Here is a 16,276-nt window from a genome sequence, read left to right on the forward strand (position 1 = left end):
CCCACAACAACAACAAATATTTTTTATAAAGGCTATAGGTCTCAACAACAACATACTCAGTGCATTCCCACAAGTGGGGTCTGGGGAGAGTAGTATTTACGCAGACCTTATCTCTACCTTGTGAAGGTAGAGAGGATGTTTCCTGTACACCCTTGGAAAAGATGGAGAAATGATTCCTATAGGTCTCTTTAAAGGAAAAGATGGAGAAATGATTTATCTGATTATGTCTTTTTATAATTTTCAGGAGACGACGAGGATTTTTCTTCTGCACATGACAAGATAGTAAATTGTGTAACAGCAAGCATTCACATAGCACACACAACTGATATTATTCAACAGCAGAAGAACTTGATTGATTTTTTCTTAATTTCACTTTCACCTAACTTTCCATGGGCAGGTATGCCCCTCGTAACATTCTTTATCCTTACCAAGAGAGTAATAGTTTTCCCTGTCCTGATATGCTTGTTTCCTTTCTGCAGTTAAAGTGTCTGTTTTTTCCTCAATTAAGGAGCTATGCTCAAAGCTGCACACAGAGACTGTTAATTCTCAGGATACTTCTCAATATACCAGCATAATTGCTTTTGTTCATGAGGTGATTCATATCCCAAAGTTACATTTATGCCCTTACTAGTGTACCTGGATTCTAATTGAAATTCTTCTGTCACTTCCAGTTGTTCTGCAAAACCTCTGTGAAAGTACTTGAAATTATACAAACAGTAAAAATTGCTCAGGTATGTCATCTTCACTATACTGTTAAGCTTATCAGAAAGAAAATGCATTCCCTTTTCAGATGTGTCATTAGTATTATTTCATCTCGTCCACTATCTACACCTGATTGTCCGCTGTTACATTGAATGGAGCTCTCTTCATGTTGGTGTCTCTTCCTACCGTCACTTTTTTCCAGTTGCGAATTGCGATATCATTCTCCTCACTTCACCAATTCAGCTAATTTTCCCTGCTGGTTAGAATCAATTAAGAATAGATCGCTGTTGTATACTTGTTTCTCAGCGGTCCTATCTTCTGGTCACCCAATCTTATTCTATGGTGATAGAAGTTAGTAACCTTTCTGTGGATTTGACATCCTTTCTGATCCCACAAGGTTCCCACAGCATGCATTTAGCAGTTTCTGCATTGGAACAGAAACGTGAGTGATGCTGAAATGAACTCTGATTTCATCCTCTATTTGGCAAAAGCTCAATCAGGTTATAGCAGACATTTTTATGACTAGTATTTGCAATCATAGAAATTTTTTTCAAGGAAAAGGTAAGGATATCCTGTGGTTTCTTGCTCAGTTTGTTACGTCTGGGGGTGATATTTTCTCAATCGAGTAGTTATATTTTTATTTTATTGATATTTGATTGTGCACCTAAAACATTCTATCCGTGCACAAACTCAGGTTCACATTGCAGCTTCAGAGTGCCTGCTGGAAATGGTGAACTTATTGAAAGCTACTGGACAATTGCCTGGTGGAGAAGCGGCAGTCAGCCGCGAGTTTGTGCAAGTCTATGATGTGGAAAAGAATGAGCATGCCAAGTCTTTGCTCAAGAGATGCATTGACATCCTAGAAAACCTCGAAAAAGAGCACAAAGTTTCAAGTTGAATTCAGTGATAATATCTGGACGACAGGGATACCCTTGGCACGGAATGCAGAACCCATTGCAGCTGCATTGAATCTGCTAGAGGCTGCACTCGCCCATGGGGAAGAGAAGATAGGTAGCTAAAAACAAAAATTGAAAGTCAAAAGATCTTGAGCTTGTCAAGCAAAGCTGAACTCTACTATACTATAATGTAATGACAAGTCATTTATTAATGATTATTATATGATTGCATGGAGATCAATCATGTAACTTCTAATTTTTTGAGTCAATGAAATTTCTAATGATCTCTTTTTGTTGTACTCATCATTTCTTTTTTGTTATTTTCAGACTATTGATCTTGAACAGTCAAAGTTTATGATTATTTAGGATGTCACATTAGCTAGGTTATATTTTGATAACTATCTAAAAGTTGAGGATCAAGTGAACTCACCGGTAGAATTGCTAATGTTACCTTTGATATGTATAAAGTTAAATTCTCAACAGTGAAAATGTCGTGCTTTTCTATATCATTACTTCATTGAACTACTAGTCACTTCAGTTTAAGAAACCTTAAAACTCAAATACTATTTTGGAACAAGATTAATGATACGAAATAATAATAATAATAATAATAATAATAATAATAACAACAACAATAATAATAATAATAATAATAATAATAATAATAATAATAATAAATGGCGGAAACTGGTTCGGCATTCGGTCCTTATTTTTTCACATCCTTTTCATAGAAATTTCATTCTATACTTTAACTAAACAATGATTTGCAGTGCTACTATAGTTTAGTTTAATTAACCAGAATGGATCATCAAAACAAATACAGTAGGAAATCAAATAAGTGTAATGTCTTGTCTCTTGCTGTAAACAATTGGTACTGCAATGACTATCTCCTCTCTCTTGTTGTGCTTCACCTCCATGAACAAGACTGAAATCTCTCTTCCAACAATACCCAACTGCAAAATTTGACCATTTTGCCTTGTAACAGAAGTCGCGATTCCATTTACCTTCAAGTGGTTGTCTCAACGAAAGTCTTAGGACGGCTCATAAAGACCCAACATATGCCCATCCACACACCTCAATGCAGCAACCTACAAGAGCCATCTACAGTATGTGAATGTTGGTGGAAAATAATGCTGATTGCAGCACGAAACTCCGAATCAATATGTAGACAACAAGCGTAAACCAGTAATAGATTGCCGGTTAACAACTATAAGCAAATCACAGAGATATGAACCAATCCAAATAGCAATAACAGCTTTATAACATAGGAAAGAAACTTGTGCCCGTTCAACTTATAATGGTTTAGTGCAGCATATCAAAGTTCACATTCTATGCTAGTTCACAGCAGAATTTGCAATCTCAATTTATGCTAAAAAATGGAAAAGAAAAAGAATGCCAGATTGGTGAAACAGAGTAGCACGGCTAGCAACTAAGATGAATAGTTCAGATTATTCAGTAATAATATTAGTACAATAACAATCTAAAAGCGACGATAAGAGTAGAAGAGTAACCTTATGAAATTTTGGTTACCTTTCCATGGATTTCATATTTGATGGGGCCATCCAACTCAGCACCTAAAGCCAATAGCTTAGAAACTGAGTTATTTATATCAGCAACTGTAAAGGACAGGAGAGATGAGTATCCCTTCTGCACAACAACGTCACTGTAAAACTAAAGTTAGCAGCTAACCAGTTGTATGATGTTCAATAGCAAAAAAGACAGAATCACAAACAGAAAAACAAGTGACCAATTTATACAAACTAGTATTGTTGTTGTTGTAACCAAAAACAGATAATTGTCATAGTTAATGTGCCAGTTTGAGCTGCAGACTAAAACTTGAAACAATTGCACGCAACTTGTGAATTGGCTACTTAATGAAGTTTTGACAGAAGAACAAAAAAGAAAAAGGACCGTAGGGTCATAACAGACATTCTCGGCTCCTGAGATCATATTAAGATACAGATGATTGGATAGAGGAGCAATGACTTAAAATGCAACTGAATACAAGCCACAGAATACAGTAAGCAAATGATGTCAAACTACGCTACCATATGTTCAAATGCAAACTAAACAGAACTCTTAACGAAGCTGAAGGCATATCCAGGACTGTAAGGGTGACGCCGTAAGAGTTGAGGTTTATCATAACTCGACCTTTTCTTGACAAGTACAAACTCTATCAAATGGCAAATCATCCTTATACGCATTGAACTGCCCTTAATACTCTATCAAAGTAGATTCACTGAGTAGCCTTGACATCATTAAAAGAAATGATTGTAAGCCAACCTTGATATCATTAATCTACAATGCCTAGTCCAATAAAAGTTGATTTTATTATTCCTCCTCACAAACCAAACTTCCTGTTAGGATTGGTCATATGTTATTCCTTGATCAAAAGCTAGCATAGCAAATATTTAATTCACTATGATGTAAAACAAAAGATTTTCTATCCAATTAAGTCTAACTAAAGATATAATTCTTTTTTCTTAAAGTATATTAACCAATGATCTAAAAAGACATGCCCATAGCAAAATTACTAGCACATTAGGTAAAAAAAAATTTAATCGAGTCAATGTTAATCTCAAACATCATCAACCAAAGCTGCATTATTTTCTTTTTATGCAGCCAATTAAACACTGTATTATTTTATACCGGAACTAGTTATTCCAAACCATCAATCAATCGATCCCTTACAGCTGGTTCTAAAAGATCATAATCATATAGAGGATTAATCGAACAACTTATTACTATTTAACCCTTTTGGATGGGGCGAAACAGCTGCAATAGAAAAAAAAAATCCTGAAATTCTTAAAAACCAACTAACTTTCAAATCCCAGAACCAAAAAATGTGAACTTTAACACAACTTGATCAACAATCAACTGTTTGGTTTACTGGGTGTCCAAGAAAATGAAAAAAAAAAAAAAAACAGAAATTCTCAAAAACCACTAAATTGCAAATATAACCACACTAAACTACCCAACCCCAAAATACAAAATGTGAACTTTAACACATCTTGATCGAAATCAGCTGTCTGATTACATGGGTATCCGAGAAAATGAAAAAATACAGGAAATTCTCAAAAACCACTAAAATTTCAAATATAACTACACTAAACTACCCAACCCCAAAACCCAAAAATGTGAACTTTAACACAAATTGATCAAATAACAACTGTTTGGTTAGATGGGTATTCAAGAAAATTGGAAAAAAGGGAGATAAAAATAAAATGACCTGGGTGAATGCATGAGAGCAAGTTTGAGGGGCCCAGATTGGAGCTCGGCCCATCTATGAGTACAGACGTTAATGGTGAAATCTAAGCCCTCTGAGTAGAATCTTGCTGCTTTTGGTACGTCCTTGTGTAGCTGTAATACCCATCTCAACGATGCCGCCATTTTTACCTGTGAGCAGGGTTACTTATGGAGCCAATATTTATGGTTAACGGTTCAGCTTATGGTTATTGGTTTTTAGATGTAGTAATCTGTTAGCCAATCGGACTATTCCGTATCTGATTAGCAATTATGGGACGGTTTATCGGCCAAATTAAAGAGACAATAAAAATAAAATCAGTATACTCTACTTATAATCAAACAATGCAATTACTTCATTGTTCTTTTCTTACTTTCAAATGTTAGTGAAATTCAATGAATTCTCGTTATTTCCTAAGAAGTGAATGAGGCCTTTAGGGTTTCTAAATTCTACTAATAGATATTTTATAGAAATGTAAATATAATAATTTTTAACGGGTTAACGGTTTATCGGATAAGGAAATTGATTAATCTGTCCCACACCATTAAACTGATAACTATAAAATTTCAATTCATTCACCCAACCGTTAATCCGACAACCCAATACTAATAAGCCAATTTTACGGTTGGCTTATCTGTTTACGATTTTGAACAGCCCTACCTGTGAGGATTTGCTCCTGAAATTAGCGGCCCAATCGGGTCGGGTCCGGTCGGGTCGGGTCGGGTCAGAAGAAACGGGTCTAACGTAAAAATGTCAATAAAACCTTGATGATATAAATGAAGAATTCAACGATTGAAAATGAGTGGTAAAAAAATGGAGAATGAGATATTTTTTTTATTGGAGCAATAATAAAGTTATCTCTATGTGACCTATAGGTTACGGGTTCGAGCCGTAGAAGCAACCATTAATACTTGCATTAGGATATGATATCTCCATCACAAGAAAAATTAGGGTAGACTGTCTTCTCCGGACCCGGCATGAACGCGGGATACCTTGTGCATCGGATTGCCCTTTTTTATTTTATTTTTCACATATGCGAAAATTAGCATACATAAAATTCCAAGGACATCACCAAGGGCATATTTTGCGTTTAAAAGCCATAAAACACGAATTTAGGACGATTCACAAATTTTAGTGTGCTCCACGGCACTGCATGAATTCGGGCGACCGGCCCCGACTCTCCAAAAATTTTGTGGACCCATAAAAGATGAACTAATGAACAAAAGTCTATCGCTTCGCCACGGTTGTTCCTCGTTTTTTGGCGTTTTAGGGCCATAAACAGGAAATCAAACAATTCCCAGATTTTCATGTGCTATAGTCCACGCTATTTGCATGAGTTCGGGCGACCGACCTCGAATCTCCTAAAATTTTGCAGGCCTACAAAAAATGACCTAATGAACAAGTCATTGCTTCGCAATGACCGTTCCTCTCTTTTTGACGTTTTAGGCCATAAAACAGAAATTGAAGACGATTCTCATATTTTGGTGTGCTATAGTCCACGCCATATGCATGAATTCGGACGACCGTCCCTCAATCTCCTAAAATTTTACGGGCCCATAAAAAATAATGAACAATAGTCACCCCTTCGCCATGACCGTTCCTCATTTTTTGACATTTTAGGATCATAAAACAGTAATTCAGGACAATTCACAGATTTTCGTGTGCTATAGTCCACGCCATCTACATGAATTCGGGCGACCGACCCCGAATCTCCTAACATTTTGCTGTTACCATCAAAAACAACATACAGTGTAATTACTACCTTAATACACAATCAAATAATTACAAAGCATAGTAATTATAATAACATGTTTTTTTTGTACACATGTGTTAAACATACAGATAAGGTCACTTCAAAACAAATCAATTATGAGCTAAAACTTGATACTTATATAGGCGAAGAAGTAGAAAAAAATATATTTATGCACTAGTATTATCAAATGATTTCAAATAGATGAGAAATCAAAATCAAATCTACTCACTTAGTTAGAGTCATTGTTTTACTCTTTCTATTTGCATGACTGTTTTCTAACGTTGAGTAGTCCGTGTTACTCGCATATCTCTACCCTATGAAGGAGCGACCAGATATAATTTGATCATTATGAAAAATCCAAAATCTTTATAGATAGAGTCAATCATAAGTTCCCAACTGCGGAGTAAATGGAATCCAATACGTAGATCAGCCAATAAAAGAGTAGAAAAAGTATGCCATAACATAATTACAATGTAATTTATGGTGTCATGTTTTTTTTTCACAAGTATAATTACATACGTAGTTTTTTTATTTTGAAAGTGTAACTACTTTCTCTTAATTAAACATAATTTCATGTTGTTCACTTAATTACTTGGTCAAACAGCAAAACTAACCTAAATTCAATCACAAAGTGGCCTTACAAAGATAAGATATTTTTAATTTGATCATAATAGTCTTATTCAAGCTGGTTTGCCCGAGTGGTTAAGGGGGAAGACTTAAGATCTTCTGCACACAAGTGCGCATGGGTTCGAACCCCATAGCCAGCAATTACTTAAAATTTTTTAAGAAGGCTTCTATTTCTGCTCTCCCGTGAGCTACACTTTTTTTTTGGTTAAACTAACTTGCCCGCTGATTTGACGATAGATTTTTCTTGTACTCAATATACCTTCTTTACCCGGGGGGGGGGGGGGGGGGGGTAAGGAGCCACATTGTAATTTAAAAGGATTATAATCCTAAACCCATAAGGTTCAAATCCTAACTCCGCCTCTTTTCTTTAATGGAAATGACATCAGGTAGCCACTTTTGAGCATGTTGTTTAAAATATATCAACAATTTACAATGTATTTAAAGATTAGCCAATTTGGCTAAAACTTCAAGGCACGCCGTCCTAGAGTTTAAACCTAAAGTTCAAACTAAGTAGTTCAGAAATTCAGGACCCTTAGTCGTGAATTTCAAATTAGCAGCTCAATAATTCAGGACATAGATTCAAGATACTTAATATTGAAGTTTGGGTGAACTGGCTAATCTTTAAATACATTGTAAGTTGTGGATATATTTTAAATAGCGGGCTTAAAAGTAATTATTGTTTCACTTCGCCCTTTTCTTTACCTTACATTGTCAGAAAATACAGTATCACTCTTACTATATTACCTACACCAATATGCAAATATATTTGCAATCAAAAATGAAGATTGTCCCCGTGAATTTCAACCAGGCTGGTTCTGATCATGTTTACTTTTACTTTTAAGTCAAATGTTTTTTACAAATCATCTTATCGACTCACATGCAAAAAGAAAATATAAAAACCTTCTAAATTTTTTATCTCTTTATCTTACTTTATATAGTAATAAATTAAGATGGACTTAAATGGAACAACATTGGAAAGTGATATTTCGTAGCTGACCTCAACTTATTTGAGATCAAGGCGTAATTGTCGTAACTTCAACATCTAACCGAAGCAAGTTCATCATTCCCCTAAAAAATTGCAACTCTATCAACATAACTCTGCTAGCTGAACAAAATTCGATGTCCTACAATGATTTTAAAAATGTTATCACTTTTTACTGTCTAACACAAGAAACATGAATATACAAGCAAAACAGAGTCAATTGGCAAGGTTGTATTATGATCAGTCTTCCACCATTTCTGTTTCCTCAGCCATTATGATCTCCACATCCCGGATATCTCGCTTCAAAACATTGCCAAGCCTAGCAATAGCCTCAGTTTGCTGTTGCAAAACCTGCCCAAATGGAAGATTTTCATTAGTCTACAGAACCACCGACACCCACCACTTGCAGTGATGTAGGCGATCAGACATGCACTAAAAATCAGAAGAAACAACACTAGTGGAAATTAGATGGATGTGATAGTAGAGTAGAGTCTGCTAAAACATCACAAATTTCAAGGATGTTCAACGATATGTCTGAGCTCACCAAATTCATCCAACTACAGAAGCAGGGCAAATTCATGATAGTAATTAAACTCTTCATTTTTTTTTTTCCTCTTCCTTTTCCCTCTTACCTAATTCGTTTTACATCTTGTTCACTGATAGTCCCTTTGCAAACCAGATACAATATCGAGTTTAACAAGTATCATGGCAGGAAAGTGATAAAGGCAAAGAGCACATTTTGGGTATAAGCCTAGAGCAGACCTGACATTCTCAATAAGGTTACAAAGTGCTATTACACAACCACAACTTACAGATAGTCATGAGGAACATCATTCAATAAGGTTACCTAATTCGTTTTACATCTTGTTCACTGATAGTCCCTTTGCAAAGCAAATACAATATCGAGTTTAACAAGTGTCATGGCAGGAAAGTGATAAAGGCAAAGAGCACATATTGGGTATAAGCTTAGAGCAGACCCGACATTCTCAATAAGGTTACAAAGTGCTATTACACAACCACAGTACAGATAGTCGTGAGGAACATCATTTAATTATTATAGATTTATAGCAGACAGAATGTTTTGCCCATACCTCCTGCATGTCGGCATGTAGAGGCAAAGAGCATATATCACACCTTATATTTTGGATAAATTAAAGCACATCTTACACTTGCCAATATGGTTACAAGGTGCGATTGGACAACCACAACTTACAGAAAGCCATGAGGAACATTATTTAATTATGTTGCCAACAGAATGTATTGCACATACCTCCTGCATATCAGCAAGACTCTGTTCATGAATTTTAGTTGAACCAGGGAGATAAACAGAAGCACCTCCAAGGCCATGTTGAACACGACATACAGTGAGCAGATTCTGAACCCTCCTAGAAAGCTCTGCTCCAGAACCTTTTAACTGTAAGTAGTGTCTGTTTCTCAGAAGTCTAGACAGCCAAAAAGCACTCAAGAAGATTAAAAGACTAGGCTACTAACCTGTCTAGTGATGGCAGCCAACTTCTCTGCCAATTCAGCTTCTCCTTTCATCAAAGGCAATCGACAACCTTTACCTTCCAGTGCCTCTAGTATTCTCATTACCTGTAGTTCAGGCGAGCAAGAACAACAGTATAATAAGCATAACTGCAGAACCTAATAGTGCAAACAGGAGTCTTGCATAATTATTTTAATGGATACAAAAATCAGGATGGTGGTGATCCTTGACCATTATTAAAACGACACATTTCACAGATAGTATGCTTAGCTAATTTGGTTTAAGCAAATGACAAATTACCAATCACTGCTAAAGAGAAATGTACGAGTTTTTACTAATAGAAAATTAAGATTATAAGAAAGGCCAAATAAGAATCGCACCCTTAAAAGGCGTCTTTGAAGACCTTGCTCTTTCTGTCTCATTCTTTCGATCCAGGGAAGGGTATCAGCTTGGAAATGCCTTTGCAGCTGCATTAATTGAAAGTCAAGCCAGCAAGGGCAGCATAATGCACAGACAATAGAAGACACTTAATGGGACACCATATGCAGGCACACAATAAGAGAGGAGAAAGGACACGAACCGTTTTCACATTGTTCTGTGTCATTCGCAGCCTCTCAGCATCTGAAACTATGACTTCATCTTGCAGCTACACGAATTTAATTGAGAAACATCAATTACCAGGAACCACAACCCATCCCCACCCTGGAACCCAAAATTTAGAGGGAAAATCAAAACAAATGGAAGGCCACCATTAAAATGAGAAAGTATGATGCAAAGCCATCTCAAATTATTGAAACGCCTCTCATATAGGGGCTGTCATGAAAAGATGAGAACAAGAAAATCCTAATATTAACCTCGCCGGCAAAAAAGTAATTTAACTAATTAATTATAATTTAACTATATCTATAGAACAGCTATAAGACCAGCAGTGTTATATGGTAGTGAATATTGGGTTGCTAAAGTCCAACATATACACAAGATGAGTGTTGTAGAGATGTGGATGCTAAGATGAATGTGCGGTAATACAAGATTAAATAATTTTACTAATGACCACATTTGCCAGAAGGTGTAAGTAGTACGCATTAAGGATAAATGAGAGAGGTCGTTTGAGATGGTTTGGCCATGTCTTGAGTTGACCTACAAATGCACTAATGAGTTAAGGTGTTAAAAAGGGACAGGGGGTTGGCCTGGTGGCAATAGACTTGAGCCTTGGGGTATGCTCCCTTTCAAGGTCTCAAGTTCGAAACCCACTGGGTGCAAACAATTTCTGAGGGCCATCGGACTGGGTAAAACCTGAATTAACCGTGGTGCACTTGCGGGAAACTCCTTGCCGAGGGCCTGTGCACCCCCGGGATTAGTCGAGGCTCTTAGAGACTCGGACACCCGGTGCAAATCAAAAAAAAAAAAAGGACAGGGTAGACTTAAAATTACATTGAAGGAAGGTGTTTCAAAAGACCTACAAATCCTTGGAATCAATGCAGACTTAGCTAAAGATAGGGCACAATGGAAGAAAATACCCATATATGTGATAGCTACTAGTTAGAAATATGTTTTAGAGTTGTTAGAGAATTTTTAATATTATTATTATTTATAAATATAAATATTTAATTTACTTTTCACTTTTACCTTATTTTGGTACGGTGACGATAGGAGTTGAGTATAAAGAAAGAAGTGAGAATTTATACCGCTGACCCCAATTTGTTTAGGATTGAAGCGTAGTAGTTGGTGATGTTGTTGTAATCAAGAGCTATGATAAACACAGGCATCAGGCCAGGATGGTTTTTCTACGGGTTTCTACAAGCATTTTTGGCCGACAATCAAAGATGATTTAATGTGCGCTATTAACTATTGCACATAGTCTGGAGCATTTCAGGAGAAGCTTAAATTCCTCGTATATTGCCATTTGGAATGACGTTCTCGAAAAGTATCAAATAGGAAATGACAACACCTTTCTTTAGGTAGTAGAGTTATTTTGATAAACAGTGTTCTTGAGCGCTTCCCACTTACACCAAGTCTTTGTTTCTTGCCCCTACTTCAGATTTGAAACGTATGTACTTATGTATAAATTGAGAAGGGAGTGGCAAGGAACAAGCAGTCCGGCTTTTTGCCTTGTAAAGTGGAATAATGATACGAGAGACAAGAAAAGTGGAGGAATTGGCATTAAAAACTTAAGGATCACAATGTTAGTCTCTTGATGAAACGGCATTGGAGGTTAAACAAAGAGGACTGATAAAATACACTCTGATGGACTCCCTGGCGCATTAAAGCTTCAACTGCTCCTCATTTCAGAGTCTAGAGGCTTATACAAGCACACTGATATAGCTCTGAATCAAATGTTAGCCTCCTGGTGGGTTGTGGTAGAGATATTAGATTCTGGGAAGATGCTTGGTTGGGACATACTCATCTTAAGGATCTTTTTCATGAAATGAACTTAAATGGAGAAGTGAAGATTCATATAACCGACCCCAACTTGTTTGGGACTCACCTGTAATTGTTGTTGTTGTTCCACAACATCTCCTCTATGCACAATGTTGTAGTTGCTGATACCAATCAAAAAAATGTTGTAGTTGCTGAACTCTTTCAGATATAGAATTGGAACCTTTTTCTAAGGAGAAACCTAAATGACAGGGAAATCGAAAGAACATGCTCCCTTTTAAGTTTACTTAGCACTACTGTTTCAAATCAGCATAAGGGGGACTCTTTTAAATGGAAGGGCCACTCATGACTCAACTGGCATTTTTTCTGCTAGGTCTTGTTACTATCACTTGAAATAAAAATCTCTGGCCTTAAAGGAAGATATGATATAAGAAGACTCCTTTGAAGGTCTCATGTCTTGCATGGCTCGTGGCCAAGGAAGCGTGTCACACTCGGTCAAATCTCCAGAAAAGAGGAATGCAACTCTGTAGCAGATGTTCCCTTTGCTAGAGAACCCTGGAGGTCTGTCACCTTTATTGCACCGCAAGATCTCTTGCTACATATGGAGCATGTCTTCGCAATTTTTGGCATGACCCGAACAATGCTCCACTCTATTTTGGACTATTCAGATAGCTGGAGCAAAGTGGTAATAAAGAAGAAGAAGGCATGGAAACTTTGGAACACTATACCTTTGGTCATTTGGTGGAAAATCTGGACAGAGAGAAACAATAGAATTTTAAAGGAAAAGGGAGAAATATACACAGCCTTAAGCACAGATGTATTTTTTGCAAGCTTTTTTGTGCAACCTGGTCATTGTAAATGTAGATTCCATAATAGAAATGATCGTGGATTTGCACAATCTGTAACTTTTGATGCACTATCTTAGTATTGTTCGTATTCTTATATAAAATAAAATATTCCTATTTGGTAAGGTATAAAAGTATGTGGCATATGGTAATTGCACAAGGTGTAGGATGGGTATGAGGATATTTTTCATACACACTCGTGTATTAAGGTTGACAATTGAAAAAAGCGATATCAATTAAGAGTTGGGTATTTATAAAAGAAAATGACTTTTGCGGTGGAAGAAGTCATTTTCCCATTTTAGTTGAAATAATTTTTCTAGAGGAAAACATTTTCCAGATTTCAAGGAACTGAACACCAGAAATAATCTCCCCAAGGAAGATATTTTGGAAATCAGTTTCTGTCACACCAAATACACTCCTAAGTGATTAACTTGAAAGTACCTTGAGCCGATCGGAGAGATCCTTGAAGCCGTGAACAAGCTGAGGCCACAGGCGCTCACGATCAGTACTCTCCATGCCTTCAAGTTTTCCCATTGCCTCTGCCCACATAATCTAGCAATCCAAACTAATTCATCGCACTTACCAAATATTCTCAGCAAGAAACAAGGAAAGAAACAAGGATACCCATACTGAAATGAAAATTTTAACCATATTGAACTCACATCAGATACACCAGCAGGTTTCGACCTATATTGAGGTTCCGTCACACTGAACAAAAGATGCTGCAAAACCACCATAAATACACATAAATGACAAGAGTAAATATAACCATCTGTAGACTATACACACCAAAAGATGGAAGCCTTCCAATCATGATTTAATAAGACTGTAAGTTTTCTTTTTTCTTTTATCAGGTACAAAAGACTGTATATTTTAACAACTGACATATCAAATAGCCAATTCTAAGTTCAAATATATCTTCACAATGCTAGCGAACAGCTCCAATGAGATAGGTAAATGATTCAGTGAGTACTTCACAAGTGACAATGTACTATTGTGTGATCTAACAATTTCATTTAATTCTGTTACCTCTCCAAGATAAGCTAGCCTAGTAGGAAAAGAGAGAATCAAACCTTGAAAGCATACTTAGTGTTCCCGGCCTCCTCCTTGTATGCATCAACAATTGCCTGATACAAATATAACAAACAAAGTGAGTTTAAGTTGCAGTAGTAACTCCGAGAATAAGCATTGAATAAAATGGAAAGCAACCTGCTACGAAAAGGGAAAACATGCTATAAGACACGAGCATTGGTTCTACAAAGAAATCGACCCTTGGACAGACAGCCACACTTAAGGACAGCTCCTTGACGGTGACTCCCCTATCCTTTCAATTTATTGTTTCCCGTGTCTTCTTCATTGAATAAAAGGTCCAGAGTTGCCATTTTTTTATGTCTAAATCAGGAGCTTCCAATAGTATTTTTTTTTTCTTGTATCTGGTAGTAGTTTCCGCAAACATTAATGGTTTTAATCATGACATGCTATTTAGCTCCAACCCCTTAATGTTTGAAGGCATATAAGGCTTTCTTCAACTACTAAAAGGTTTTTACACAGATCAATAAACCCCAGTCATTGGATATTTTGCACTATTTATATAATAGGCAAATTAATGTTAAACCACAGTCCACAGCTCTATATTATTGAAACACTTGAGTGAAACAAGAAAGAAATGTATCCACAAAAATGGGTAAAATGTTTGCATAGTCGCTTATAATAGAGTCTTCTAAAATAAATATGATTTGAGATTAAAAAAGAAAGAAAATTAGTACCTGTAAATCCCTATCAGCGAGAGAGAAAGGGAGAGGAGCGACAGGAGCCATCTGAGTAGTTAATTGAGCATTATTAGCGAAATTAGGTTGTTGACCAAATGAACCAACGGGTGGTGTGGAAAAGCTGAAAGGGGACGCCGAACTCTGAGGTGTTTGAAATAAGGAAGTTTGTTGTTGTTGTTGTTGTTGTTGTTGTTGTTGTGGCTGTTGTGAGAATGGTGTTGAAAATAGTGAAGATCCAAAGCCAGTGCCGAAAGAGGAAGTTGACGGCGTGCCGAATGCTGGGGTTGAATTGGACGGAGTGCCAAATAATGCTGGGGCGGAAGAGGGAGTGCCGAAGGCGGAGGAGGAAGTCTGACCTCCGAACATCGTTGATGGAGTAGTCGACACCGTAACCCTAGCTCTTGCTTTAGCTTATGGAGTTGAGTGTAGTGCTACTGACTTTCCGCCATTTTCCTTACTCTATTAAAGCTTGTTTGGATAGTTGTATACTTGTATGTATTGTGTGATACATTGTAGTATTATTTTTCATAGTTTCATTTGTGTGTGATGGGCCCACAATATAAAGAATAAATTTATAATATTATAAAGAAAAAGTAAGTTACGAGATAGAACTATTATATAAAAAAGATATGATAAAGTATAAAATAAAATTATTTAATAATATAAAAGGGTAAGATGAGAGGAAAAAATAAGGAAACGATGCAACTCCACCAAATCGATCGTTTCAAAAAGTGGCACTTTTCGTTGTTACATAACAACGAATTTTATGATAAGATAAAATAAAATTTAAAGTAACAATCAAAACAACACGATACAATACGACATGTAACAACCATATCCAAACAAGCTGCTAAATCTCTTGTCAAAAGAATTTTTGGTTTTCCCCTCCAATATTCGTATTAGGACCCCCTTTCTAGTAAAGGCAACTTCACACCTAAAACTGGTACCTAAGATCACTAATCATGTATAAATAAATACTTATCACTCCATCATAACCCTTGTTGATTGTTACGAATAAAACTAATTTCTTTGTGTATAGGTCCAAATTTGGCGATTCGGTGGTAACGGATAAGTAAGACAAAGGATGGGGTCGATCATGATATAATGATTGAAGGTCGCTCTCACAAAGGCTGGTGCCAAAAGCGGGCAGCCGAGGTGAGAAAATAACGGTAGAATTGGTTCAGAGGTAGATAAAGAATATTCCTTTGGATATTCTTTATGTTATACTTTTTGGGATTTTTGGGGAATATCCCTTATAAATAGGACGAGATAGAAAACAAAAGGGGGTCTTCTTCACTCTCTGATAAGAACACATTGCAAAGGCTGACAAAAGAGAATATCCAAAAGTTGTCTTGGTTGTTGATAATATTATTGAAGCACACGTTGTTCAATCTTTATCCATAGATCCAAAGATTCTACACCCATCTTGACTTCTCACTTTTCCACGTCGCTGACAGAAAAAAGGAACATCCCAGTTATATAATAATTGGATGGTAGATCTTTTCTTATTACATTCTTTGCCATTATTTACATTTATTACATATTCATGCTATTATATTTATTGTCAATCATAGAGTATTAAATTCGTTATTTAAT

At 36.3% G+C, this 16,276-nt stretch overlaps 3 protein-coding genes and 1 non-coding gene across 4 annotated transcripts in view; 2 read left to right on the top strand and 2 right to left on the bottom strand.

Moving 5' to 3' along the window:
- The window catches only part of LOC109213961 (proteasome-associated protein ECM29 homolog), a 26,856-nt gene extending 24,957 nt beyond the window's left edge, over positions 1-1,899 (top strand). Inside the window, exons 32-35 of the mRNA XM_019377809.1 lie at positions 245-397; positions 480-592; positions 672-731; positions 1,397-1,899. Of these exons, the coding sequence (XP_019233354.1) occupies positions 245-397; positions 480-592; positions 672-731; positions 1,397-1,600 (530 nt within the window). The 3' untranslated portion in view covers positions 1,601-1,899. The remainder of the gene's footprint in view (positions 1-244; positions 398-479; positions 593-671; positions 732-1,396) is intronic.
- A 377-nt stretch (positions 1,900-2,276) lies between these two features.
- Positions 2,277-5,262, bottom strand: LOC109213966. Its single transcript, XM_019377816.1, has 3 exons — positions 4,828-5,262; positions 3,129-3,261; positions 2,277-2,686 (listed from the first exon to the last, which is right to left on the bottom strand). Exons 1-3 carry the CDS (start codon positions 4,986-4,988, stop codon positions 2,630-2,632), a joined length of 351 nt encoding a protein of 116 aa, XP_019233361.1. The 5' UTR covers positions 4,989-5,262; the 3' UTR covers positions 2,277-2,629.
- Positions 5,263-7,279: 2,017 nt separating this feature from the next.
- On the top strand, positions 7,280-7,362 carry TRNAL-UAA. The gene has a single exon. It is a non-coding gene; the product is annotated as a tRNA-Leu (tRNA).
- Positions 7,363-8,178: 816 nt separating this feature from the next.
- Positions 8,179-15,176, bottom strand: LOC109213965 (nuclear pore complex protein NUP54). The gene is made up of 9 exons (XM_019377814.1): positions 14,678-15,176; positions 13,985-14,038; positions 13,574-13,633; positions 13,353-13,463; positions 10,271-10,336; positions 10,071-10,157; positions 9,696-9,797; positions 9,475-9,618; positions 8,179-8,555 (listed from the first exon to the last, which is right to left on the bottom strand). Exons 1-9 carry the CDS (start codon positions 15,044-15,046, stop codon positions 8,445-8,447), a joined length of 1,104 nt encoding a protein of 367 aa, XP_019233359.1. The 5' UTR covers positions 15,047-15,176; the 3' UTR covers positions 8,179-8,444.
- Positions 15,177-16,276: the final 1,100 nt, after the last annotated feature.

Source organism: Nicotiana attenuata, unplaced genomic scaffold, assembly GCF_001879085.1.
Source record: "Nicotiana attenuata strain UT unplaced genomic scaffold, NIATTr2, whole genome shotgun sequence".
NCBI lineage: Eukaryota > Viridiplantae > Streptophyta > Magnoliopsida > Solanales > Solanaceae > Nicotiana > Nicotiana attenuata.